At 35.7% G+C, this 27826-nt stretch overlaps 2 protein-coding genes across 5 annotated transcripts in view; one reads left to right on the forward strand and one right to left on the reverse strand.

The window, feature by feature from the left end:
* The window catches only part of LOC123867562, a 60891-nt gene extending 45671 nt beyond the window's left edge, over positions 1-15220 (forward strand). The window contains exons 1-3 of one of the 4 annotated variants that reach the window (XM_045909651.1): positions 10928-11146; positions 11837-12445; positions 14674-15220. In XM_045909651.1, the coding sequence (XP_045765607.1) occupies positions 11837-12445; positions 14674-14889 (825 nt within the window). In that variant the 5' untranslated portion in view covers positions 10928-11146 and the 3' untranslated portion in view covers positions 14890-15220. Of the gene's footprint in view, positions 1-10927; positions 11147-11461; positions 11588-11836; positions 12446-13602; positions 13835-14673 lie in introns of those variants that run through there. The other 3 variants (XM_045909652.1, XM_045909653.1, XM_045909650.1) reach the window with 3 other exon arrangements.
* Positions 1-27826, reverse strand: part of LOC123867563 — a 179636-nt gene that overhangs the window by 61015 nt on the left and 90795 nt on the right. The window lies entirely within an intron of this gene.

Raw genomic sequence — 27826 nt, forward strand, 5'->3', positions numbered from 1 at the left:
AACTATACCAAGTGGGGTATCATATGAAAGGGATTTACTTGTACATTCTAAAACAGATTTTTATTTATTTTTATGCGTAATAGGTTTTGATTTATCATGCAAAATGTTGGAAAAAATACCCGAGTACGGAACTCTCAGTGCGCGAGTCTGACTCGCACTTGGCTGGTTTTTTAACATTATCTGTATAAGTATTATGTATGATATGTTTTGTAGCGTCATGATCATGAGTACACCACTAAGTTAGGAACAATCAGTGTCTGAATAATAATTCATAGTCAGCCTTTATGCTTATTAAATTGAATTGTTTTTGTGTCATTGTTCGCATTACATTGATTAAGCTTTGTCAGATAAAATGATGTCATCGTCTATACATACGACGTTACAAAATAAATATTGATGCAAAAACCATGCAAAAACACAAGTTTTGTAGGAGCGCGGCTTAAAGATTCTAAAGTCGGTAACATATTTACAGTACTAAGCAGGTGTTTGTGAAACCACTTGAATAAATGAAAAGATACTATCAGAATTTATTATTTTCTAATGGTTTGGAAAATAGTACAGCGTTGCAGCGCACACATGCGACTATTAGAACTTAAGCAAGTAACTTGCATCGATAAAGACGGTCTTGACTTGTGCTTCTAAAAATACACCACCACTTGCATTGGTGGTATAATTTTTTACCTCCGCAATAATGTTAAAATATTTCAGTGTAAAATGTAGATCATTTTAGGATATTTGATAACATAAAGTGTTTTGAGTTGGAAGGGATTGGAGAGGTGCGGAGACTTTTTTCCAAAAGCTTGACATTTCTATCTTAATCAGCTAGTTATTATGTTGTATTATAAGTTATAACTTATCAACACACCTTATTTGAATAATGTTATGACTACGAGTTATTCCGAACTTTAACAAACAATTTAAAGTTCATAACTACAACTTGTTCAAGCGACAAGACAGTTAACTACATTAACTACCTAGATCATCTCCGTCGCACGGCGATCCAATTATCCACTTGTCAGTGGTTTTATGCTAACGAGAAAAATCTCTTTAAATAAAATTCGTCGAAGCGGATTGATGATTCGTTTCATGACTAAAAATAAATTTCACCGTTTGTGCCAGATGTTTTCTTTAAAATACATTTTAGCCAGGTCCACACTGAGAGGTCTGCACGTCTCCACACTGAGAGGTCTGCACGTCTCGCAGTCGAGCATTAGTAGACGCAAAAAAAAGTAATCTAATCTGAACACAAGGCATATGACTGCGCATTGTAGAAAAATAGATCTTAACTGAGCTTGTAGTACCCGTGCAAAGTGTTACAACTTCAGATTGGACTACTTGTTTTGCGTGTACTATGCATTTTCTGTTTGCCATATTTTGTCGGAAAATAAATAAGTATTTCATGTATAGATGTTTTCAATTTCAGCGCAAACGAACGAACTGCACACGAACCTTCAGCATCGTGATTCGCGGGCTCGCTTTATATGGCCTCGGCTATTGATAGAAAAATTCCTTTACTAGCTGGGTCTTCCTGCTACTTTGTTTACATGTTCAATCAATTGAGATCAAGGCGCTTTACGATAACTTTTAGAAATCATCGTACATCCAAAGTATCTTATAAGTTTTCACCACAGTTAATTTTGAAAGTGTTGAGAGACAACATTCTGCGCGCGGGATAAAAATCTGTTTGGCTTTCAGGTAAAAATACTTCGAATAGAAGTAGCTGTAAGTATAAATATTTATTTTATCAATTTTATCCGCGTCTAGTAATGTAAAACATTTCTTCTTTTTATAGCCATTACTATGTATTAGAAGAGAAGTAATTACTTACTTAGCAATAAATATTTTTTTTGCAAAACCACCCTATGATTAAAAATTCTTTGGCCGGTATAACAATGTGAATTTTAGAGTTATTTCTTAATTTTCCTATCCTTTAGGGTTATCGTCAACGACGATTTTATGAAGCGATATTAGCGATATAGCCGTCAAAAGACGGTACAGTAACGATACGACGCTGGCCCTTGTAGGTGAAGTACCCAAGATTCAGTTTCAAATTCAATATTCAAAATATTTTTACTCAATTAAACTTTTACAAGTACTTTTGAACCGTCAAATGCATCTACCACTGGTTCGGAATGCCTTTCCTACTGAGAAGAATCAGCAAGAAACTCTGTATTTCTACCGTACCTATGTAATATGTATCTACTATCTACCATCGCGTCGCGATGATTCGTATTCAATCTATGGCGCGGCTGTATCGCTATACAAAAAGTCGCCGTGGGTGATGTCCCATAGACTCATAGCAAACACCAATGCCAAGGTGACTGAACTGTATCGCAGCCCGTAATTGGCTCAAGGTTTGTATGTATTGATGTCATACGTAGTATTTGCGTGGAGGCCGACAGGGTGCAATGAATAAATCTATTTTCTTGTTTATTTTTCAAATTAAGTCAAAGTATTTATTTCCTGTACTTAAAAAGATGCGTCTTTATTATTGACAGACAGAGTAACAATAGGTCCTGAGAAACACAACTGGTGACTTGGACACCAGTCAAGTTGGGTCCATGTAGCAGGACAGTGTATCCTACGACTATTATCTGCTTCTACTATACTTATCTACTCTATGATAAATGAATCATAGTATAGCCACATAGCCCACCACCTCAAGCGCTAATTTTAAATTCATCTTCAACTCATATTTAGCAAATACCTAAATATATTTCGTTTCATTAAACCAGACTAGATAGAGTAGAGTTATAGGTATTCATCAGAAATAGTATCACACTAATATCACATTATAATATTTTAAAGGCGAAAGTTTGTGGTATGTGTGTATGTTTGTTACTCTTTCACGAAAAACCTACTGGACAGATTTGAGTTAAATTTAGAACGAAGATAGATTATATCCTGGATTAACACATAGGCTACTTTTTATCCCAGAAAATTAAAGAGTTCAACGGGATTTTTACAAACCCATATCCGCGCAGACGAAGTCGCGGGCATCAGCTAGTCTTAATAAATATTGGCCACTCTGCCACACTGGGGCGAGACAGGCTGTAATAATTAGTAGATATTCCATATAACATATTATAATAGCAATTATTCAACATAAGGCGGTTACATTAAAGAAGTTATAAATCACCACATCTATCTCGATGATTGAAGTAATTAGCGAGATTGGAATCGTTTACCTAACCTAGGAATATCTGAATTAAGGACACGTTCACACTTCCTTATAATATAAGTTCATAATATTATTGCTAGTAGGTACTTTAATTTTTTTATTACAGGATAGGCATGCGGTTGGCGACACTGCTAAATTATTGGAGCGCGTTTACCTTCGCTCCAAGGGCCATCCCCATTCATTTCTAGTTCTCGTAATCTGCTTCATACTGACATCATAAGTGACACAGGCTGTCCTACATTATCATTACCAAGCGATAGAAGTCAGCCGCTGGAGAAAGGTCTCTTATAGGGACTTCCACCCGCCATGGTCTTGCGCGCCTGAATCCAGAGGATTGCAAAGCTGAATGGGCAAGGTGCATAGTTCAAACAAGCGATATGCATTGGGGGTCCCATCTCCCAAGGTACCTACTAGAATGGCGACCTTAGACTGAAAAGCGTAGCGTTGGAAGACCTCTGGGTCTTGGTGGTCCTAGGTGAACAGACGACATCAAACGAGTGCCACATGAAATAAATTCATTGCATTACATAGTAGTTCCTTAACATACTCGTAAATCTAAACAGCAGTAGTCACATCAGAGACGGGTGAAGTGAACCCTTTGTAATATCGACATTTTGTTAATTGAGTTTGGAAAGCAGGGCAATCAATTTCAAGGGCAACAATTTGGTGGCTTTACGGCTCGGTTTAATTAATATCGAAATTAATGTCGGCGTAGGTAAACTATAAATAACTAAGGATGGGTGGCTAAACTGTGTATGAAAATGTAATTACCAGCGTTTCTGGCTGGCTTTCTCTCACTTAGCTTTTGCTTTCGGTACTTCGGTACTCTGAATATTTCCTAAGCCTGTGAAAATATGATGGATAATATAATTTATTGAATATTTTTTTGTATCATTTACATAGTATTAGTAACCACAACGCCTTTATCTTTATTACTGGTGCAAACAGGTACTTATTAGGAGATTCTGGGGCAGAGGACTTATTTCAGAGAAGACTGAAATGAACAGACCACCTTAATTCACATTTCAATTTTATTGATGAGTCTTTGCCTATGGAAGCGGTATTAATTTATGGCTTCTAGTACGCTTCGAGTGTATAATTTCGTGGGCAATCGGTGCGTTGTTAATTTTCCATTATCAACGTAACGCTCAAAGCGCCACGCTGGGTCTTCGGAATGAGGTAATTTTGTACCCACTAAGAAACAGTTAAGTATGAATTCCATTCGAGCAAAGCCGGGGTAATGTTAGGAACTTTACGGAATACGGATGTGGCAAGATTCATTAACTAACTATAATAGGCTGAATTTTATTGATGAGTCTTTGCCTATGGAAGCGGTATTAATTTATGGCTTCTAGTACGCTTCGAGTGTATAATTTCGTGGGCAATCGGTGCGTTGTTAATTTTCCATTATCAACGTAACGCTCAAAGCGCCACGCTGGGTCTTCGGAATGAGGTAATTTTGTACCCACTAAGAAACAGTTAAGTATGAATTCCATTCGAGCAAAGCCGGGGTAATGTTAGGAACTTTACGGAATACGGATGTGGCAAGATTCATTAACTAACTATAATAGGCTGAATTTTCCATACTTCGTTATAGTGCTCTAATTAACGTCCTATTCGAGTACGAGAAAACCAATTTTCATGCGTAGTTTCTCGATAAAGAAGAATCATGTGGGATGTCTACGTCATTAAAAAACCAGTAGGTACGTCATTAAGAAAACATTAGGTAATCTTGTCTGAACAAGCGATGGATGGAAAAAATTGTAAGTATCAGCTATTCTTTTTTCTATCATTTATGTACCTAAGTTTATTTTTGAACAGATTTATTTAGCGTCACGGGTTGCGAAGCTGAACTGGAAAGGCGCATAGTTCGAAAAATTGATAGACGTTGGACTCCCAAGGTGCTAAGAATGGCGACATCGCACCGGAAAGCGCAGTGTTGGAAGAACACTACCTACTAGATGGACAAGCGACACAAAACGAGTCGCAGGGAGTCACTTTGAAGAATTAATCAGAAGGCGAAGATCGTGGCATGAGGAAGTCCCTACAAGAGGCCTATATCCGGCAATAGACGTTATCAGTCGATAATGATAATGATGATCATTCAACTTCACTTTATTCGATTTAAATGTTGCGATAATTCCGACCGGATTGAGTGATTTTTAGTTTTCTTATTAGACACATAGGTATGCGGTTAGCCACCATGTTTTGGGGTCTTCTTCTTCTTCTCTCTGGGCTGGTTTCTGCACTTAAACGTTTCCGTCTGTTGTGCGTATGTTTTGGGGTCATAATAATATCTCTGGCAACACCAGGTAATATAATGTACTATTTCGAGGGGCAACGCACACTGTTTGAAGACTTGTCTTGGGGCACTAATGGATTTTACTTCCGTAAATTCTCTTATTTAAAACAAAGGGAATACTGAGCTTTATATACATAATGTTATTACTTTAATAAGTACCTATAGATATGTGTAAAATACAAGTATGTCAATACCGACCCATGATTTTCAACCAATGCCTGGAATGCATTGAATTAATAATATCACGAACTGTATAATCTAGTCACCAGATCCATTATGCCTCGATTAAGTTATAATGATTTATATTACTTGTTTAATGTTTATTATAACATTATTTTTCCCACACACTAACAATTTTTTACAATACTTATTAGTTTTAACTTTAGTTTGTTTAGTTTAAGAGCATGGTCCCTTGCTGGTAAAATCCTCTTATATCCTTTATCCTTCTTATATCCTTTATATCCTTTTCTATTCCTAACCTAACCTAACCTAAGGTTTCAAAGGTGTGTGAAATCACACACCTTTGAAACCTTAGGTTTCCTCGTCATGAGTCAAAAATGATTAGTTTTTCCTATTTATTCGTCTAAACAGAAATTAATATCAATAACCACTTTTACCAGCGATATAAAGTAAACTCCATGTCTTTGACTTTTACTTCCTTTATATGTAGGTATATCTTGACAATTATCTCAATTACACATCTTAAACAATTTCATTTCTTTTACATTAGCCACTTAAACTTAATGCACCATTTTGTAGTAAGGACTATTTATTTCTACATGAAAAGTCATACACAAAATTTTCACACTTGATATAGACTCGTCACAAACCATAGATAAAATTATATCACAACAGTTTTTGAGTAGTTAAGTGATTCCTTCGCCGCTAAACCAAATGGTATTTAATTGCTTTAAAAGGCATAAGTTGGAAAAGTTAGAGATGCCAGCTCGGGATTGAACTCCGGATCCGCCGTATAGGCGGCCGACCTCCTAACCACTAAGCTACCACCGCTAATATAAATTACCAATTTATTTGTCATTGGACTCCGCCTGTAGGTGTTGATTATAATAATTATATTATTAACTTGAATGAACATGTGTATCCTGATGACAAAGGGGTTATCATAAACTATGTCATCGGTCTGACTAATGCAGTAATTAATTAACAATAATCTGATTTACATTAGCTCTCCCACTAGTACGCGTACTCCTGTGAATCATATTATTATATTAATATTATTTTTACACACTAAATAGCGGTTTTTTTTAAAGAAATAAAATGGTTAAACACGCACCATTCCCATAATAAACCTCTTTAAAGTCCTAGGACTAAACTCGAAAACGCGCCTTTAAAAGATAACCATTCTACGAACAAATGATAGTAATGAGAAGTCTACTTTTCACTTAGTACTAGATATACATACATATTATAAAAAAAATCATTCAAACTGATACGAAGACCGTATAGGCTGCAGAACATGAATTAGCGCGGATCACAATAATATTCAAAATGTCTAAGGCTTCCCCAGCCAGTATTAGAACTCGAGAGCGAATTAAATGCTCCATCCTGAGTGGAATTTATCTCGTTTCAATCAAAACTTTACTCCTTTAGTCCTTACTTACTTTTTCTATGAAATTTAAAACTCGTTTTTTTTGAGATTGTTATTTGAGTTCATCTTTGTTCTGTTTCTTTTTCATCTGCCAGCTTCAGCCTTTTTTATATATAACATTCTAAGTCTAAGAAATTGTTCAGTTTAAAAGCTTTTTATAAAGTGGTTTTAAGAAATCATTCCTTAAGGTTCTTCAAAGTTACTCTCAGCGAGAAAATATGTCATTCTTGATCATAATATCAGAGTGAACTAGAATGAGGAAACTCTCAGTTTGATCCTAAATAGAAGATATGTTAAATATTAGGCTATGATGACGTGCAAAATCATAGAAAAATCGAGCTACCTTAACTTGCCAGTGACGTCGAAGCCTCGACGTTTTGTTAGAAATTCCTAATTGTTGTGAACTGTGATAATATTTTATCAATCATATGTTATTGTTCATTTGTTTTTTTTAATTAAAGATTTATTTGAAAATTCTTGAGACATCTTGAAAATGAATATTTGAACGGGGAAACCACTGATATAGATAATGTTAAGATATTATTTGTTATTTCCATACCAGACATACACCTAAATATTAGTTCCTACAAGTATTTACCTAATACAAAATCTCATTGATTGGTTAGTATAGTAGTTAGTATAGAATTATAGTAGTTTTCAAACAGTGTTTTCAAATGAGAGCCAAACTACGTTTGTTTGGAGCGCACTATGAATAAAACCGCTTAATGGATTTCAGTATTGTTGTTTATATTTCATGTTTAGTTTTTCCAAGGAAGTAAACCATGGCAATGCTCCAAATCAAGCTGGGTTTCCCGTGACATCACGCCTTGATGGGTTTTTAGGCGTCGCTCCCACACATAACGGTCTCGAGTTACTCCTGGCTTTAAAGCCCGCTCTTCACTAGCGCCCGCGAACGCGAAATAAATATAGTATGGATGGTCATGGTCGTGGTTTTGCGTTCGTGCTGCGCGACATTAATATCCGATTTTGTTTCGGTTTTGCTGGTAGTGATAAAGTAACTGCCGTGGGCATCCACACATTCCATCCTGGAAATTAGTAGGTACTCTGGTAGCCTAGTCGGAGTGTCCGGGGTTCGATCCCAGGCGAAGCGATTGGCGAGTACACAGAACGTTGTGTTGACACTATGTTGACAGATGTCTCATCACTTACATTTAGTTCCGAGTACACTCAATTGACGGTCACTAATGCTATCAGCGCCAAAATGGCGAAAATCAACCAGTCGTAAGTCCAGCATACTTGTCTTTAGCAGAGGTCAGTGGTTTTGATATTTTCGCTCACAGAAGAACTACTTACTACCGGTTCTCTTGCGCCAACTTTAGCTGCCCTATTTGTAGCTGTAAATGTCTTTCTTTTCTTTTCCTTGCTCGCATTTCGTTTGTTTAGTTAGTCACAGTAGAAAGTGTTGCTAGGACATTTTTTTTAACATCTGACAAGAGGGAAAAACCAATGATGATTAAGTTGGCAAAAAGTTCACGTGACTGAACGGAGATTAATGAATAAAAATATCTGTACAGTTTATTCTTTAATAGATTGCGTGTCAGAGTTAGCACCATTACAGAAATGAAATAATATAAAAGGAAAGACACTTACTTACTTGTATACTTAATCATGTTCTGCTCAAGCCCTTGGGTTAACTTTAATTATAAAACATTTGATAAATAATATAATTTTATTTTTTCCTTTCATTGTTTACCTCATTAGTTATTTAGAGGATATTTAAATTAACTTATTTGAGAAAAGGGATTTACAATAATTTCCTGCTCATGGCAGGAAAACACGTTATACGTATTAAAAACCGGTCAGGTGCGAGTCGGACTTGCACACGTAGGGTTGCATGGCGTCTATTTTGATTTTTTTTTTTTGTTATAGCGGCTATAGAAATACACTCTGTAAAAATTTCAACTCTAAAGGTACCTACTACGCTTCATGAGATACAGCCCGCTGACAGACAGAAAGACAGTCGGACAGACAGATAGACAGACAGACGGAAAGACGGGTGGACAGACAGACAGACGGAAAGACGGGTGGACAGACAGACAGACGGACGGACAGACGATCACTGGAGGCTTAGTACCTAGTATCCCGTTGGCCGCCTTCGGTTACGGAACCCTAAAAGCGAAAAAAACCGAAAATTTTGACCTTTGACCTTGAATAGCTTTTGCAAATATGGGATCGATGGGGACTTTTCACAATTCATTTATAATGGTGTTTCCAGCATTCGTACCTTTTTTTAGCTTTATCCGAATTATTGTAACCTTGAATGACTATTTTGACTGGACGACTAAGCGAAAGCGAATCTCGGTCTTGTGTAGGAACTAGGAAGATATTTTATATGTCCCTATAAATATTTTATACGATCGCTGTTGGTATCCAATTTGTTACAATCGTTTAAATGATCGTTGTTCCCGCTGTCCACATTAATTGTACCCTTTCGGAGAGAATTTAATTTTTTGTGTATCTCTGCTGTACATGGAATAAAGTTAGCGTTTCCGAGCCAAATCTATAAGGCTATAGGTTTTTATAGCAATTTGCTTACGACCAGCAACCGCTGTTAGTATCTGTATAACAGCTAGTATGTAAATAAATAAAAAACCGGCCAAGTGCGAGTCAGACTCGCGCATTGAGGGTTCCGTACTCAGTTATTTTTCAAACATTTTGTACGATAAATCAAAGACTATTATGCATAAATATAAATAAAAAACTGTTTTAAAATGTACGAGTAGGTAAAGCTCTTTCATATGACCCCCCCCCCCCCCTTTTGGTATTGTTATCTTATTTTAAAAATTGAAACACATTATAGTGTATGTGCCCGAAATCGGTCAGATAATAAAAATCAGGATTTTATATTTATTTTTGAATTGCACCATCCGCAGTTCCTGAATCACTATAGCTTACGAGTACTATACCCTGCATCATCAGGGTTGAGGAGTTGGGAGCTGGAGTCCAAGCGTGAAGTCCTAGTACCTAGAATATTAATTCAATATTCAGAACACTTCCTGAATCATGATACTCAGGCGGGCAGTAACCCTGCAGCATCAGGATTGAGGAGTTAGATTTAGAATTTTTATGGGACCACCACGGAAACTTCTACTATTGATTAAAAAAAAAATTTTGCAAATCGGTCCAGAAACCTTGAATAAATCGGTCTGCATATATTACGTAAAAAAAACGGGGCGAATCAAGAAGCACCTCCTTTTTTGGAAGTCGATTAAAAACCAATTGTGTTGGGTTTTAATTGTATTGAATCAGAAGTTATAGAAAACAGCAACATAGTGATTTGTACAGTTATTTCTTAAATTGTATTTTATTCTTTTTCATTTTTTTTTTGCATTTTTTTTCTTAAATTGTTTTGTAGTGTATTGTATTATTTGTATTCGTTATAGTAATTATGTATGAAGTTCTCATTCTGAGGAGACCCGTGCTCAGTAGTGATGATGATGATGATTTTCGAAGTACATGCTACTGGATTAGGTACCTAATAAAAATATTTTTGATGAAAAAATCTGAACTTAGCAAGGTAAAATCACGTTGGTAATAATTATTATTATATTATTTAGTTACGTAGCTAAGTATAAAAAACTGAAATGAGAAAATAAAAAGGCAAGATGACTATATTATAATAAATTAAAAATAGAGAGAGGGGGGGGGGGGGCGTTCGTAGCAGCTTATTTACCGTTAGAGTAAAAGTAGAATATATTCATAAAACAACATACAGACCTACATAATTTTTGACCAATTTCTTAATCGGTTTTAGGGGCAAAAGTAATAATAATTTGTAAAAATTCACTCAATTACTATAAATAACTCGATCAATAGTCTGATAATCAGGGTCGAAAAGACCAGTCTAGTCTCTCACGCCACGACAGTTGCGCGTGCGCAGTTTCAGTTAAAGATAGATGATAAAGTGTGTGAAACAAATAACGGTTTTTAATAAAACTTGTGATTTATTCGTGTTTCAACTTTAACATTTTATGTAGAATCATTGGAAGCTAAGGGTATTTAAGTAAGATTATTCAGTCTTTTTCAAACAAAGGTATGTCTCATTTCATGATTGAAAAGTTAACATAAATAGCCTCTCCAATCGTTACGTGAATAGGTACTCTGTGCTAAATTACAACGTCGTATGATACAAAATTTGACTTAATACCTAGATTATTTGTAATAAGTAATTGAGTTCACAGTATTTGTATACAAACTGTAACACGGTGAAGTCAATGACCTAGTTTATTTATACACAGCTGATGTGTGTAGGTAAAGTCTTATGTTAAGTATAATGGCGCACACATAAATAAGTACCTATATATGAAAAACAGAAACTGAAAACTAACGGCACACTAGGTACCTATATGATATTTTCTGTGGTAGTTATACATTTATGTACCTTTATCTAAACGAACTTTGTGGCTGTAAGCATTGAAATTGGATGGTAGTCCTAGCAAAAACCTGGCTCTGGTTTAAATGACTGTTTTTTTAAGTAATGCAATCGTGCTTTTAATAATCTGTGATCTGGTTATTGTGAGATGTTTTATTTTCTACGAATAAACCAACTAAGTGTTCCACAGGGTACAGGTTTCTGCCTGCCAAGTCTTATCTGCTAAACCTTAGCGCTTTAGCATTCCCATTCGTGCCGTGAAAATGGATGCATGATTATATTATACAAAATATATGTTTAATTACGTCAAATGTTTTAAGACAACTCGTTAAACTTTCATTTTTGTTTTAGATGAAGCGAATCGTAGTTTTACTGGCGATAATATTTTATGTGGCGATGGTCAGAGGAAGAAATTTAAACGATGATAATCCAGAAAGTGAAGATAGCGATGATGGGCATCAGGAGAAGCATGTCCGTGATCATACTAACAGTCAAATGAGACATCGCCGTCGACCTAGACAGTCTTTCTACAATCATTTTAATTCTTATAATCCTTATGATGATTTTTATGGACGGAGAAGAGATGATAGGAGAGACTATTACAGTCGCCAGCAAGAAGAATTATTTTCTCGGATATTAGAACAAATAGAAGAACTGTCTATGAGTATAAAAAAGGCACAATCACCTCCACCTCCACCGCAGCCACAAATTATTTACGTACCTCTCCCATATCCAGTGCCACAATGCATAAATCCGACCAAACCATTCACACCAAACTTAACTGATAGATGGAACAATATGAATGATAAAAATCAAAATTGGGGCTTAGTACCTGGTAATTTAGGAATGGATGATGACGATGGAAGCGACGGTGCAAGGCCTATAAACCTCGACCCTGTAATATCCGACGAACCAACGGTTAAACCGCCCCCTGTCGAACATGGAAGCAGCCAAGCTGGGGTAAGACTTGTACAATTTCTATACTAATTTAAGCCAGTGGGATTTGCATTGATTCCAATCGGTATGTTCTGATAATTGATGTTTTTAATTTTATTTAAATTAGTAGACCAAGAGAATCGAATATTAAGTCCAGTTATAATTAATAAATTAAAAATCTCATAGTTTAACATACAGTACAGATACTTACAGTACATACATACAAAATTTCAATTAATTTACCAAATGTAATTTTTTAATTCAACATCACTATTAGATATTAGATGTTATAGTATATTTTACTGCTTTGAATCGCAAATAAATCGCATGAGGCCCAATTTCACCAAGCATTTAACCCCCGTTTAGTCAAACATTGTAATGCTGTCCCTCTTGGCCGATGGCATAAGAATGACACAAAGAATAAAGTGCAGAAACCAAAACCATTTGCAAACGGACGCGAAAGTCAAAACTGCACTGGATGTGTAATTATTAAGATTCACTTACTTCATAGTGTCTGGTGTAGTAATTTTATTCTGACACTTATCACTAATAATTGATCCATATAATATTATAAATGCGAAAGTTTGTGTCTGTCTGTCTGTCTGCTAGCTTTTCACGGCCCATCAGTTTAACCGATTTTGATAAAATTTGAAACAGAGTTAGCGTAATTCCCTAAGGGATAGGGATGGACATAATATGCTACTTTTATCCCCGGATCATTTTAACCGATTTTAGGTTTTGAGAATGACCAATCCAATGCGTAGTATATAGAGTTTGTTAGGTTTATGGCAATCTAAGTTTACTTGAAAAGTAATAACACTAGGGCCTCTGACCTTGTAGGTTATACTCATAGTATAATGTATTTAAAGGTAGATCCACACCTGCGCACGCGCATGAACCGTGCAAACAATGCCCATCGAACACCTATGAAGCGTCACTGCCTCTGTGCGCACGTGAATGTGGCGAACGTATAAGTATATCATGTTTTTAATCACTCCCAAAAACTTACGAACATGTGCAAGCCGTGACATGCACGCAAACCGATCGCAAACCACTCGTGGACACGTCCACTTTGAGTTTTTATGATGTGCCTTGCTTGCAAGGTTCGTACGCGTGCGCGGGTGTGGATTAACCTTATAAGTTAAGGCTTGCTGACTAATGCTTATCGTTCTTTTTGACAGTGTAAATATGGCATGTCCAACTGTCAACGTTATGTAAGAAATAGAAGAAAGAGTACAACCATACCCAAGAATAGAATACTATGATATGCATACAGGACTTCTCAATTGGAAATGTTATTGAATAACTTCTTTTACTTTTAATAATTAACCATACCAAAGATTAACTTCTCTATTTTTAACGTATACACAGTATGAATATAATTAACATTACTAAAATAAATGTATGTGAATACTTCTGTGTTTTTATTATCCACCACTATACACAATATTTCCACTTATTTTTAAAATACTAACTATGAATTAATATAAATTAAGATTTTCAATCTACTTTATGCATATTATATCAAATAGTAAAGAGTTCACAAAAAAACCTACTTACTAGAAAAAATAATATTTATAACTATTTGCAAAAAAATACTAATAATATAATATTTCTAGTAGTGTAAAAATATAATACTATAATTCGAAATTAGATACAAACCTCATAAATAAATAGGTAGTTGAGTCTAGTAGCTAGTAAATGTTACTGTTTTGTTCCTTAGTTGAAGATATTTTGGTCAGAAACACGTAAAACTATATAATTATTATGATAAGACAAATACAGCAAGCTACGGCTGTATGGCTTTTCAGACAAAGTGGCTTTCAAATTACCTATTCGCATAGTAATTAAAAGCCTGGTCTTTTTGCAAATCTTTCTAACGTTGACAAACGAGTAGCTGGAAGAAAATAAAATGGGTATCTTTAATTTTCTGGTAAAATTGTAACCATGCAACGCGGAGAAATCCTTCAACCAGAATATACAAACAAATAAGTATCAATTGTTGCATTGTATCAATTGTTGCATTGTATCAATTGTTGCATTGGAACCCAGAACTTTCTGCTGGTAAGCGGGCCGCATGGTTAGAGGTGCGCCCACTTATTAGACAAAAAAAACGCGAGCGAAAACAACGAGATTTCTAGGGTTATTTGCATAACAAACAGTTAAAATAAGATTTAAATCACGTTAACTTTTCTTTAACCGCCTGATGTGCAACCGACCTTTGATTATATATTTATGCACGTTTGTTACAGATGACAACGGCCAGGCCAACGTTCAGTGAGCCAGGACGATGCAAAGCCGCCATACTTGTCTGTTGCCAAGATACCAGCAACCAGGAAAAACAACAATGCTTCTCGAACTACGGTTGCAATAAAACATATTCGCTTGCAAGAGCTTGTCATCCCAGTGTCGTAAAACGAGTTATTGCAGAGTTTGCCGAGGCATACGCACCTATCAATGACACGTAAAATACGACATAAATAAATATTAAGTACTCTTTCAGTATTCTAAGGCTGATTTTTCAATCGCCACATAAACTTTGGCTGAGGGATATAAAGTATTATTTTCATTCCTCAGTTTTTACATGGCGATTTAAAAAACGGATCTTAATTAAAACTAGCATTTAAGAAATAGTTAGTTCTTTAAAACTCAACAGACCCCTGTTGAAGTTTGCAACTTCGATCAGTCCATTCAAGTACGACAAGTATATTTAGTTAATGAATCCTCGATATTATGATTTAATTACATTTTTAGTTAATATCAAGTAGATAGTTTGTAAATGAGAGTTAAATAGATAGATAAAAAAATATTCGTCCACGAAACAAAGATTACAATTTACGCTTACAAAAAATAATTAGGTACCTACCTGCTTAGAAACTATTCAGAACTAGCTGATGCCCGCGACTTCGTTCGCGTGGATTGGAGGTTTTTAAAATTCCCGTGGGAACTCTTTGATTTTCCGGGATAAAAAGTAGCCTATGTGCTAATCCAGGGTATAATCTATCTCCATTCTAAATTTCAGCCTAATCCGTCAAGTAGTTTTTGCGTGAAGGAGTAACAAACATACACACACACATACAAACTTTCTCCTTTATAATATTAGTGTGATATCGTGGAAAAATAAGATCAAAAACAGCACAAAATCCATTTTTTTTAATGTTTTGTGGCATAGATGCTGACACCTAAATATTTAGTTAAATAATAAGCAAGTAAGTTTCCACATAAGCAAGCTATGTATTATGTATTCTGAGGCTATGTACGAATTTGGTGTTACTATTATCGTCAATACGACCTTCACAATGAATATTTGTTAATACATGATACTATGATTTGGGGCCATAATTTATGTTCCTGTTAATATTCCTAACTGTTATTGTTACGAAAATTACGACCGTTAGTTTTAAGTAAATTTTCCTTTAAAGGTAACTTCCTAATCCTCGAATATTATTGGGATTTCCTCAATAACAACCACAATTCTACAATTAAGTACATAACATTATGATTTTATAGTTACAAAACAATAAATTTATTATTGTAAATGCACTGAATCTTCTCCAGTGTTTAACAAACATTTTGAGCCTATGCAGACTGTGGCGGAGTTAAAGCGCGTCAAACGCAACTGTAGTAATCTGATGATTTAATTGATGATACTAATTGCATATTTGTATTTGAATGAAGGAGGCACTTACATAATGTGAAACGGGAGCCTCTATTACAACCTTTATAAAGGTACCTACCAAGTCCTAAACATGGGATTGGCAGCTATTACAGTGTTAATAGTAGGAATTGATCGGTTTAAGTTAGAACTATGAATTACCTTTATGAAATACAATTAGGTTGGTTTTTCTGACAATTCTATTTCTTTATTTATTTCATCTAAATAATATTAATCTTTAGTTTCTATGGAGTAGATGATTTTGTTAGCAGCAGCGTTTATTTGTTGTTTACGTTTAGTGTAACATACGCTTAATTACAATGGCAGCTAATGATACTAGTCGTATGTCCTATCTATTAATTAATTAATATTTACAATAATTGATTGATTATAGTTTATAATACATATACCTACTTAACAATAAAGATTTATTTTTTTAATTTCTTATTTTATTTTCAAATAAATTACGTAACTAAATATTAACTTAAAATAAATTAAATTAATAGAGAAAAAGGTAATTAAATTACATTGGTTAATACTTGTATAAAGTACCTTATGTAACTAAAACAATGTCATTAGTCATAGTTTCTGAAAATGTTTGTGTTTTATTATATTTTTCCGACTTGAATACGATTTGACTATACTTGTCATAAATAATATTTTTTCCAGTGTCCTCAAGGAAGGACTTATTGTACTTACCTACTTAACTACTAGGTATATCAAATTCTAGTATGGTTACAGAAAAATATGTGTTTTGTTTGGCAAAAGTGAATATGAAACAATTTTAAAAAATCCTGGTTTATGAGGTAAGCAATCACTAAGAAAGGAATTTTGGAAATTCCACCCCTAAGGGCGTTAGATAGGGGATGAAAATTTGTATAAAGTGCGTCAGTTGCCAAGCTGATACATCTATGAAAATTAGTATTTAGACCTTTGATATATAATGGAGACATAGATGCATATCTGTTTCAAGATTTCACCGTTTAATATCGTTATTCAGGAGACTTGTCTGTAGTTCAGTTAGTTGAGGAATGTTTGATCCCACCAAAAACATTTCATGTAAAATGTTGCCAAGACTCACAAGTTCATAATGCTTTCACTGTTAAAAAGTTATGAGATCTCTAGTAGAGCCAAGCCCCTAGCTAGCTTAGAATTGCGCTGCCCATGGGACCTATCCCAAGTCCAAAGTATATAGCTCTTAAATGCTCTTGAGTATATCACATTTATAACAATAAAGAATAAATAACTCTACTTACAAGCTCTGATTTTACAAACCCTAAATCTTGGTTAAAAAAGGACGGCTTGGCCGTTTAATGTTCGTGGTACTTTTATCTGATATGACATTTAAGCCCGGAATAGCTTGTGCGACAATCATGAAGTATAATAAAAATTAGTAATTGTCGAACAAACTATTCCTTATGACCTTAATATAATATGTTATGTCATGTTATAGTTTCACGAACATTAAACGGCCAAGCCGTACTTTTTTAACCAAGATTTAGGGTTTGTAAAATCAGAGCTTGTAAGTAGAGTTATTTATTCTTTATTGTTATAAATGTGATATACTCAAGAGCATTTAAGAGCTATATACTTTGGACTTGGGATAGGTCCCATGGGCAGCGCAATTCTAAGCTAGCTAGGGGCTTGGCTCTACTAGAGATCTCATAACTTTTTAACAGTGAAAGCATTATGAACTTGTGAGTCTTGGCAACATTTTACATGAAATGTTTTTGGTGGGATTTCATTTCTTTTTGGCAGGTGCCCTAGATTTTTTTTTTGGATCTATTTTTTGTAGGTACCTACATCATTTTCATGGCCCGCTCTCTATCGTTACCTCTTTTTTTAAAATGTATGTAACTATGTTTGTTTGGGTGGAATCTTGCAACTCAATTTTAAAGCAGATATATCAAATTTCAGTCTTTTAGGACTTCAGGAAACACATTTTTTAAATGTACAGACTAGGAAAAGTTTATTTTCCTGTTGTTTGAATGAAATCCCTAGCCTACATACCAAATTTCAGTCTTCTAGGACTTAGGGAAGTACTTTAGAACTTTTGACTAGAGGGGTTTTGAATGGCAATAAATCTGAAACCATAACAGGTAGACAATTGATACTTGGTACGTTTGATAAGGCTGTTAAGGACATATTATCCTGAAAATATCAGCATTCTAGCGATAGACTTTACAAATAATTTGCTTCCCCCATACGTGGGAGTGGAGGGGGAAAATTTTGAATTTCTTAATTTTCCTGTAGTTTGTATGCAATTTCTAGTGTACACACCAAATTTCAGTCTTCTAGGACTTCGGGAAGTACCCTAGAATTACAGACTAGAAGTTTTGACTGTCAATAAATCTGAAACTATAAAAGCTAGACAATTGATACTCAATGCGTTTAATAAATCTGCCCAGGACATCTTATCCTGAAAATATCAGCATTCTAGCGACAGAATTTACAGATTCGCTTCACCCATAAGAGGCGTAGAGGGGGGGCATTTCCAATTTCTTAATTTTCCTGTAGTTTGTAGTCAATTTCTAGTCTACATACCAAATTTCAGTCTTCTAGAACTTCGGGAAGTACCTTAGAGGTTTTGAGTAGAGGTTTTGATGATCATCAGTGAGGGACGAAATCGGCGTATTTTAGGTATCAATAAATCTGTAACCATAAAAGCTAGATATTTGATACTTGGTACATTTGGTAAATTTGCTGAGGACACCTTATACTGAAAATTTCAGCTTTCTAGCGTCATCCAGACCGAAGTTATGACGGGTCGAAAATACGGCGAAACACTTCGAGAAAAAGGTACGTAGCGCCCCGGCCGCCGTTTGGCTCGTCTTGGCGGGGGCACTGCCGTGCCCCCTGATAGATGTGTAATAAGTCCTGCAGTAGGTGTAAGTAGGTATACGGTCTATACGGTATACCTACATAGTTACCAAATTGATTGATAAGCAACAAAATAATTTGTTGAACAGACTATATCTAGAAAAACCTGATGATGAATAAGTATATTTTTTATATTAAATATATTTTGCTAAATTACAACAAATACTTTGAAATCTTTACAAAAGAAATAAAGACACTTTATTCTCTTCTAGCTGACCCGGCTCAGCTTCCTTCGGCATTTTACAATCTAACGAGCGTTTGGAAACTGCCGACGCGCGACATTTACTTACTATAATGGCGAAACGGGCGAAACTGTACGTACCTGCCACAATAATGCAAATGATATAATTCGATAATATTAATTCAATACTCAATGTTAAAATTGGTAGTATCTTCATTCTTCACATCCTTACTCGTAGAATCTTGGCATTGAATACGAGACATAACATTGAGTAAGTATGTCTGGTATTCATTGCCAAATTATAAGTTGCATACCTAATCGTAATCACCACCCATATAATGAAAGTATATTTGTTTGTTATTTTGTCTTTCAATCATGACCCAACGAAGCAACGGATCGACGTGATTTTTTGCATGTTATTAGTAAGTATGTATATAGTTAAAGACATAATATGTTACTTTTTGTACCGAAAATCAAAGAATTCTTTGGAAAACCTGTAAAGGCCTAAATCCACGCTGACGAATTCACGGGCATCAGCTAATAATATGTATTATAATATGTGAAAGTTTGTTTGTTATATACATACATGGATTGCTAAAAACATAACCCTTCCTTTTGTCTTGGCCGTAGTTGGTTAAAAAGAAGCGCTGCATTGTGACGTTTTGTCATTGCTGTTGTCGCTAGTCTCTTCTCAGACATACATATTTTGTCGTGAGACTTGGACTGGACTCATGCGGCGTTCAGATGTAGCCTTACTAAAGTTCATTGATCTCTAACGGTGCTTACAGGGCAACTTTAATAAAGGCAGACAGACTAAGCGCACACAACATAATGTGCAACGCATTATGACATCTTTCATCTGAGTGTACGACTTTACGAAACTAGCTATGACTTCGTCCGCATGGACCACACATATTCCAAACCCCTATTTTACCCCTTTGAATTTTCAAAAATCCTCTCTTAGGCTATATCTGCATCATACCTATGTCTTTCAGCCCGATACGTCGAGTAGTTTGAGCTGTGCGTTGATAGTTTATTAGATAGATATTATTTAGATTGAGTCGTAGAACATAACAATTACGTACCGAAAGCTTTCTGATATTTTTTATTTAACCCTGTATATATTTAGACTAAAAGATGCCTATGATTTCGTCGCGTGAATTTAATTTTTTTTTTAAATTCACGCGACGTGAAATTAATAAAGAAAATTTACGAAATATGTTTGTGAAGATGAAGCTAAATCAAGACATTGTTTAGAAAAAGTAATTAAATTAGTTAATGCCTTTTAATTATAAAGTAATGCCTTTCCAGCATCATTGATCATTTCTGATTGACGAGGCTGTTAGTAAGGAGATAGTTAGATACAAAAATGCAGTTCGGGCAGACTTAATAAAACAACAAAAGTGGGATCAGGTTTACGTGTGCTGCTGTTTTCTTTTTGGGCTCAGTTCAGATGTCCGGTAAGGGTAATGGGGATGCCTGCATGCATCATAAATATGTGAAAAACTAGTTTAATTTCTGATGAGGTGATCGGATAATGACATGGTCGCTAACTATAATTATGATTATACGAATTTCATTTTTGATCACGTAGAAAAACTCTGAGCATATCTCTCTCCACCGCTCGCTCTGGACTTATTATTATAGGCCTAAGGAAGTCCAGAGCGACCGATGGAGAGAGATTATGCTCAGAGTTTTTAACTACGTGATCAAAAATGAGATTCGTAGAAGAGCGAGAGTAACACACATTGCTCAGCGATTTGCGAAGCTGAAACTTATTGCAATGGCTCGGATACATCAAATTCCAAGGTATTGGAATGGCGACTTAACACCGTAAAGCGCAGTGTTGTTAGCCCCATCACAAGGTGGAAAGATAACTGTGATGAGGAAAAACGAGTTGAAAGAAGTTGCTGGATACAAACGGCACAAGATTTTAATTTCTAGGAATTTCTAGGATTTTTTTTAATGTCCTGACCTCTGAGTCGTCGATGCAGGTAGGTGTATCATAAAGGTGAGTAAGTATATACTTCAGTTTAAGGTAATGATGACTCGCTCAGGATACAAACACGATCTTATCAAATATGTTTAACCCTGCATTTTACCACAAAGAAATTTTCGAGTTGCATACCTAAATATTTTGGGGGAAAATGACTCAAGCATTTGATTGTTACTTGTTAGTTGTTATCCGAAGTTTTTGACGAGGAATAACAATAAAAATGTGATGACTTCATCGGAAGTAAATAGGTGACTAACACTCATATACTTTATAGATTATAATGGTGATAAGGCATTAAAAATACTTTCATAATATTACAATGCAGTTGTTATTGTAATATTATGAACGTACCTAAATTTGAATGAAAATCGTTTCAGCTGTAGATAATAGCGTCTGACGCACTTCAACTGCGTCTGCGCGGAGAATTTCGCCGTGTGCAAAGGCTGTGACACCAATTACTATTATTCTGATATGTACCTACTTCTTTTTTATTCCGACAAATAGCCTTTGAGTGCGAGGGGTCGCACTGCGATCCCCGCCACTGGTATAAGCGGGTTGCGAAAAAGTCACCTAAGAGTAATTCCAAGACAAATTCTTGTTAATGGTTTTTGGCTTTATTAGCTGTATTCGTCAAAAAAGTCTACTAAAATCAGACCAATTGAAGTAATTTATTTTCAAGATGGATATGGATGGATGCCACTAACATTAAAAACCGGCAAAACTAGTGCAACTTAGTTAATTTTCAAAGTAGAAAAATTATTTTAATTTCTAACTTACGGTTTTTATGGTCGAGGAATTCATTTCAAGCAATTAAATGTTTTGCTATGTCTATTTTTCATTGAAATAGTAGGTACCCACACTCACATAAAACTTTTAGTATGGTTATGGCTATATTTTTATAATTAGCATGAAAAACATTTAATGGTTGAAATGAATTCTATTACCATAAAATTATAAGTAAGATAATTTTTCTAAGTTAACAAAAATTGACAAAATTGCAGATGTTTTTCCGAATTCAATGTTAGCGGAGGGCCGCGCCATCTTGAAAATGGAACACTTCTGGTGCTCCGACAGCTCCGATTTTAGTAAATATTTTACTAACGAATACCAAAAGCTCGATTGAGGGAAAATTGCTTCAATCATTATTACAATCGCAATCGTTGTGATTGGCTGGAATTTATGGTATTTGCCAATACATTGTAGCCAATAGTGAGCGAGCGTTAACCAATCAAGAGATGATTGCGATCGTGACATTGTAGCTGTCATTCTACCGCAATCGAGCCGCTGATTTCACGTCGCTTACAAATATTTTGATGGGAATTATCCTATGCCTGATCGTATATTGCTCCGCCTAGTTAGTAGGTCAGATGTAGTGATGTAAGCGGACTAACTTGGAAGGGGTTATGGTATGGCAGAATAATTTATCCCACAACCCTAATCGGTTTCTATTCTACGCGGATTATTACCACGCAATCATGCAATATTGATAACATTCTTATCACTACGATGGATTTTCTATTTTTATTAGATTTACAAAAGCAGATTGTAGAGAGACGACTTTTCTCTAATCTATGAAACCTTCGCCCCAAATGAGTTCAATGTAAATTGTATTTGTGTTTCAACGTTATCCAAAAATGAGTCATACCTACTTAGGTCGAACATTAAAACTGTAAAAATATTTTAGATAACTTTTATCGTGGGTTTCTACCAACGTATCGAGGCACAATGGCGCTGTTTGTACCTATATGAAGTCATTCGGAGAAATTACAAAAGTTTTTGTGTTAACAATTACGAATAACTTACCTAAATACATCGATGCTTAGATACCAAAAGTTTAGTAAGTATATAAGTATAATTAGTATATATTGTAAGAGTTAGTTTTGTAATTTCAAAAATTCTGGTTTAACCAAAAGAAAACTTTTTAGTTATCCCCGGATCTACAAATAACTAATGATAATTGTTAGATTTTTGTTAGAATTTCGTTCAGTGGAACCATTTTACAATCGAACCACTAGGTATAGCCAAGGTCGCATCCCTACATAGTCGAAATCCCACGGATCCGTACGAAGCGATTTGCTTACCCGTTTCTAATACACAGTGCTAGAATATGGAAAGCCCTGCCGGCTTCCGTTGTTCCCGCTAGTTATATTATTGGTACCTTCAAAGAAGAGTGAATAGGCACCTTCTGGGCAGGCGTGCTCTACTTTAGGCTGCATCAACTGCTTGGTGTGATTGCAGTCAAGCGCAAGCCCATTTAGTTACTTATAAAAATAAAATAAAAGTCAGTATGTCTGCTAGAGAGACTAGGCACTTAGGCGATCGTAATCAATGTGCAACCAGTTCTCAATTATTGAATGGCATTGATTATTTGGTATTTCAATTAGAAAAACCCAGCGGAAGCCGGTAGTCAGCTCAACTCAATTAGGTATGGAATATTAAATACAGCTGTGGTGTGATACAGAAGAGGGACGTGGCAAAAATAGGTACATCTCTTACCCATTGGCTGGTAGCGTAGGTACTGCGCTATTATGCAAGAAAATTACTCTAATCCGCCACTCACCTTCAATAAACTACAACCATCACCTCATGGCTCCTAGAAGTTGTACTATTGATCTATAGAATAGAACAGAATAGAATAGATTTTTATTCAAGTAAATTTTTACAAGTGCTTTTGAATCGTCAAATAATTTACCACTGGTTCGGAATGCCGTTCCGACCGAGAAGATCCAGCAAGAAACTCGGCGGTTGCTCTTTTCAATTGTTCAATTTTCCTTCCTTATAATATATTTCCTTAAATGATTTAAAAGGTAAACAGTTAGTTTCTCGCTGAGATGTAAAAGTGTCGCACTATTATACGCTATAATTAATCATGTTACGAGTGAAAAAACTAACTTCAGAAGGTCTAAAACGCCAGGCAAATCGCTTCGCATACGCGTTTCTCCGAGAAGGCTCCTACCATAGTCTACTTAGGAAAAGTAACGTAGGTGTACTAGGAACTGCATAAAGCCGAACGTAATATCTGTACGTAGGTATACATGAATAGTTCTACCATCAGTTTCGCCGGATCAGATACAAATTGGTATCGTGTGTGGGTATTTCAGCCTGAAGACCAATGCGCTAAAGGCGGCCGGACAGACTGAAGGGATTCAATTTAACCCGCAAATTGAAATGAACTGATGAGATTGTTTCATGTAGGTATGTGCACGACATGCACGGTGCACGCACACGAGGTTCGTCTGTACAGTTGTGCCTAGAATAATTATTTTTTGTAATTGTTGAGTGTTTGAATATTTGCTTTTAAAATAGGCCAGGCGGAATTAACTGTGGCAATGACTTTATTTGGACTAATATTTTATTATTATTTTATTATTTAATAAATCACACTAATATTATAAAGGCGAAAGTTTGTATGTGTGTATGTTTGTTATTCCTTCACGCAAAAACTACTGGACGGATTTGGCTATTTGGAATGGAGATAGATAATATCCTGGATTAGCACATAGGGTACTTTTATCCCGGAAAATCAAAGAGTTCCCACGGGATTTCAGAAAACCTAAATGCACGCGCGCGGGCGAAGTCGCGGGCATCGGCTAGTCGGTTATAAATAAGTACTCCATTGATGCAGGAGAAATCTTCATTGTAGGTGATGTAGGAAGGATCAAAGAAAACGTATTGATTTTGAATTAGAGTATAAAAGGTCTACGTTGACTACGTAATATTATCTAGGTACTAGATGTAACATAAATATGCAGCCCTAAAATATTTTTTTTACTAATTTTATAGTTATCTTTCAGTTTTTCCGGAATCGAATTCGAGTGCAAGCGAATACACAGAAAAGTTAAATTTTTCAGCATATCTCTATATACGAGTAGGTAGCGGAAGCAATATATTGCTAGCGTTTGGTTTTGTAAATTTTAGTAGTTATGTATTGATCGGCGGGCAGTCCCGTTACCGGGACGCAACATTATTTATCTTTCTTTTATTTGAAAAAAATTACTCCATGCTCAGGTTACCAGCTATATATTGACTAGAGTTATATTGGATGAGATTACTTAAAAAGCGCTTTTGGGCTCGTATTCAATTGAGTTTATCAATGGAATCGGCCGTTCTTCCTACCAAGAAAAAGGAAGAGTAGTTTACAAGTAGTTTTTACCAAGTTGCTCCTTATGCGGGGCCGGTCCATCCATAAAGTCGAACTAAGCGACGGCTCAGGGCGCTTGAATTTAGGGAGCGGTATGACAAGGGTAAGTATGGGGCAGGCATGTTAGCACGAGTTAATTAGGTGCTATGGCATGCCATCTCTTCCGTGTCGTGTGTATCACCAAAGCTATAAAAATAGTTCTGGTCAACGTCAATGTATTATAATATTATAGCCACCGCCCTGAGTACATATAATAAGGATGTTTCTGTAAGATCAAAGAAATTTTTGCACTCGCTTCGCTCACAAACCCGTGCTGAAACTTGTAAGAAATTAAGCGTGTTCGCTCAAGCGAACATATTCTGTTTCTGGATCAGATGTCTTGTTCGTTTCAGTCAATCCAGCAATTTGTCCAGGAAGGCGAGCGAGTTATCTTGGGTCGGCGCTGTTCGTCATATTACACACCGCCCGTGTTTTAGTTGTAGAGGTAGAATGAGAAAATGAAAAATTCCTTTAGAAATAAAGTGGATCTAAGGCTTAACTTGATCGACGTGATTTCGAAGCGTCTAATTCGAGAGCTAATTTACGATTTTGTAAACCGTAGTCAATTCACGTACATCCCGTCACGATCCTTCGAACACCATTGCGAAATGATGCAAGATGCGACACTGCGCAATTGGCCTTACAATAACTAAGTAGTTACCCATTTACTTCGATTTGGCTTTACAAAATAGGAATCCTTGAGCCATATCATCTATACCCACTAATATTATAAAGAGGTAAAGTTGTTTGTATGATGTAATCTCTGGAACAGTACTTACCGATTTTGAAAATTCTTTGACCAGTAGAGAAAGCTACATTATTCTTGAGTGACTTATGCTATAGTATTTTATTTTCCAAAAAATTTGAGACCCCTACTAACACTAGGAAATGACAGTTTTTGTATTGAAAACCTGCCAAAATATAAAATTTACTCTCGGATATGACTTATTTTAAACTTTATTCAAAATTTTGTTGTATTCTTGCATATATAGTGTTTTCCTCGATATTATGAAATGAAAAGTTGTGTGTTTCGCACGACTGCAAAATTTGCGCTCGTGCCTTTGAATTACTGACGACGTCATAAAAACTCTGTACTTTAATCTATGTGCTTATATCTAGAGTTAGACATAGTCATTATGGGTTAATTTATGAATCATCCATTAGACATCGTTTTCAACACGTGCAAAAATAGATATCCCTAACCAGAAAATGATTCAATATTGACTTGCAAAAAAAATTCCTGCTAAAATATTATTAGGATAGTACATACCGTAGTAAATACCTCCAGTGTCACACCCCCTTCATGATATGACTACAGCTCTGCGTAATAATATACGAGTAGGTATGAGTGTGTCGTAGTAGTAAAACCGTTATAATATTAACCGTTATGGTGTTATATTTATGTTTAGCCTAATAATAATATTATGTTAATAGAATCTACGTCATGGTTTATTCGGAAAAAACCTTTTGGGTTCGCGTCGTACTCTAAAACGTCATTAAAAGGTACCTACCCACCTAGATACTCTACTCGACCCTATCGACCTATTAGGTACAACTAGATAATCATGCTATTTCTTCTCCTTTCTATTATTTCGGAACGGACCGAAGAAATAGATGAAGAAGTTCTTCCTATCATCTGCTCTGGCTTATGCCATTCCTGCTAAGTCGCTTGCAATTTTCGCCATCTACTGCATCTTCGCTCCAACGAACGTTGCCACGTGTGTCTGCCTATCTGTTGTCGACCTTCTTTTTGCGACCAGCGATTTGGCAGTTTCTCCACATGACCATATTAGAAATGAAGAGATATACGGTTCTCGAAGTTCTACGAATTCTCGACATAACCCAACGGGTTGCGAACTTGAAGTTGTATTTCGAAGAACCGATAGACGTTCGGAAAGCGTAGCGTTGGCAAACTTTCCACTACGTAGACAGAAATTTGATTTTTATATTATGGGGGGAGGGGAGGGGGTGGGGGGGGGGTTCGGAAATTTCTGTGCTGGCTACGGCCATGGTTATATATTTCAAACCGAACTCTACCAATATTTCATATTCACAGTTACAAAGCATTTTATCCGGAAAAGTAGAGTACGCCTTCCGTACACCGGAAAGCCTATATATATTTCATCATTCTATAGTTTCCACCATGATACCAAAGTGACGTCAGAGCTGTAAGCTTACTGTATCGGAAAAACCTCAATTAATAGCGTGACAAGACCGTGGGTGTTTCTAAACGATTCCATACTTACAAGTACTTGACGGCAGATGTTCTACAATCAACAGCATTGAGCAGATTTTAATACCTATGGCCGCTACTTCGCATGGCTAAAGCTTAGTGCTTTTGTTTGCTAAGTGATAAAAGCTAATTTCAAGAATCTACTGAACAAATTTGAGGTAGGTGTATGTATGAGCAAATTGTGAAGAAAGTTTGCACTTTCTATGTGCTTGGACCACTGGACATAATATTATCTACATAATAAGTGTGAAGGTAGGGGCGGCAAATATTATTTCCGATT

The sequence above is a fragment of the Maniola jurtina genome, chromosome 8 (assembly GCF_905333055.1).
Source record: "Maniola jurtina chromosome 8, ilManJurt1.1, whole genome shotgun sequence".
Lineage (NCBI taxonomy): Eukaryota > Metazoa > Arthropoda > Insecta > Lepidoptera > Nymphalidae > Maniola > Maniola jurtina.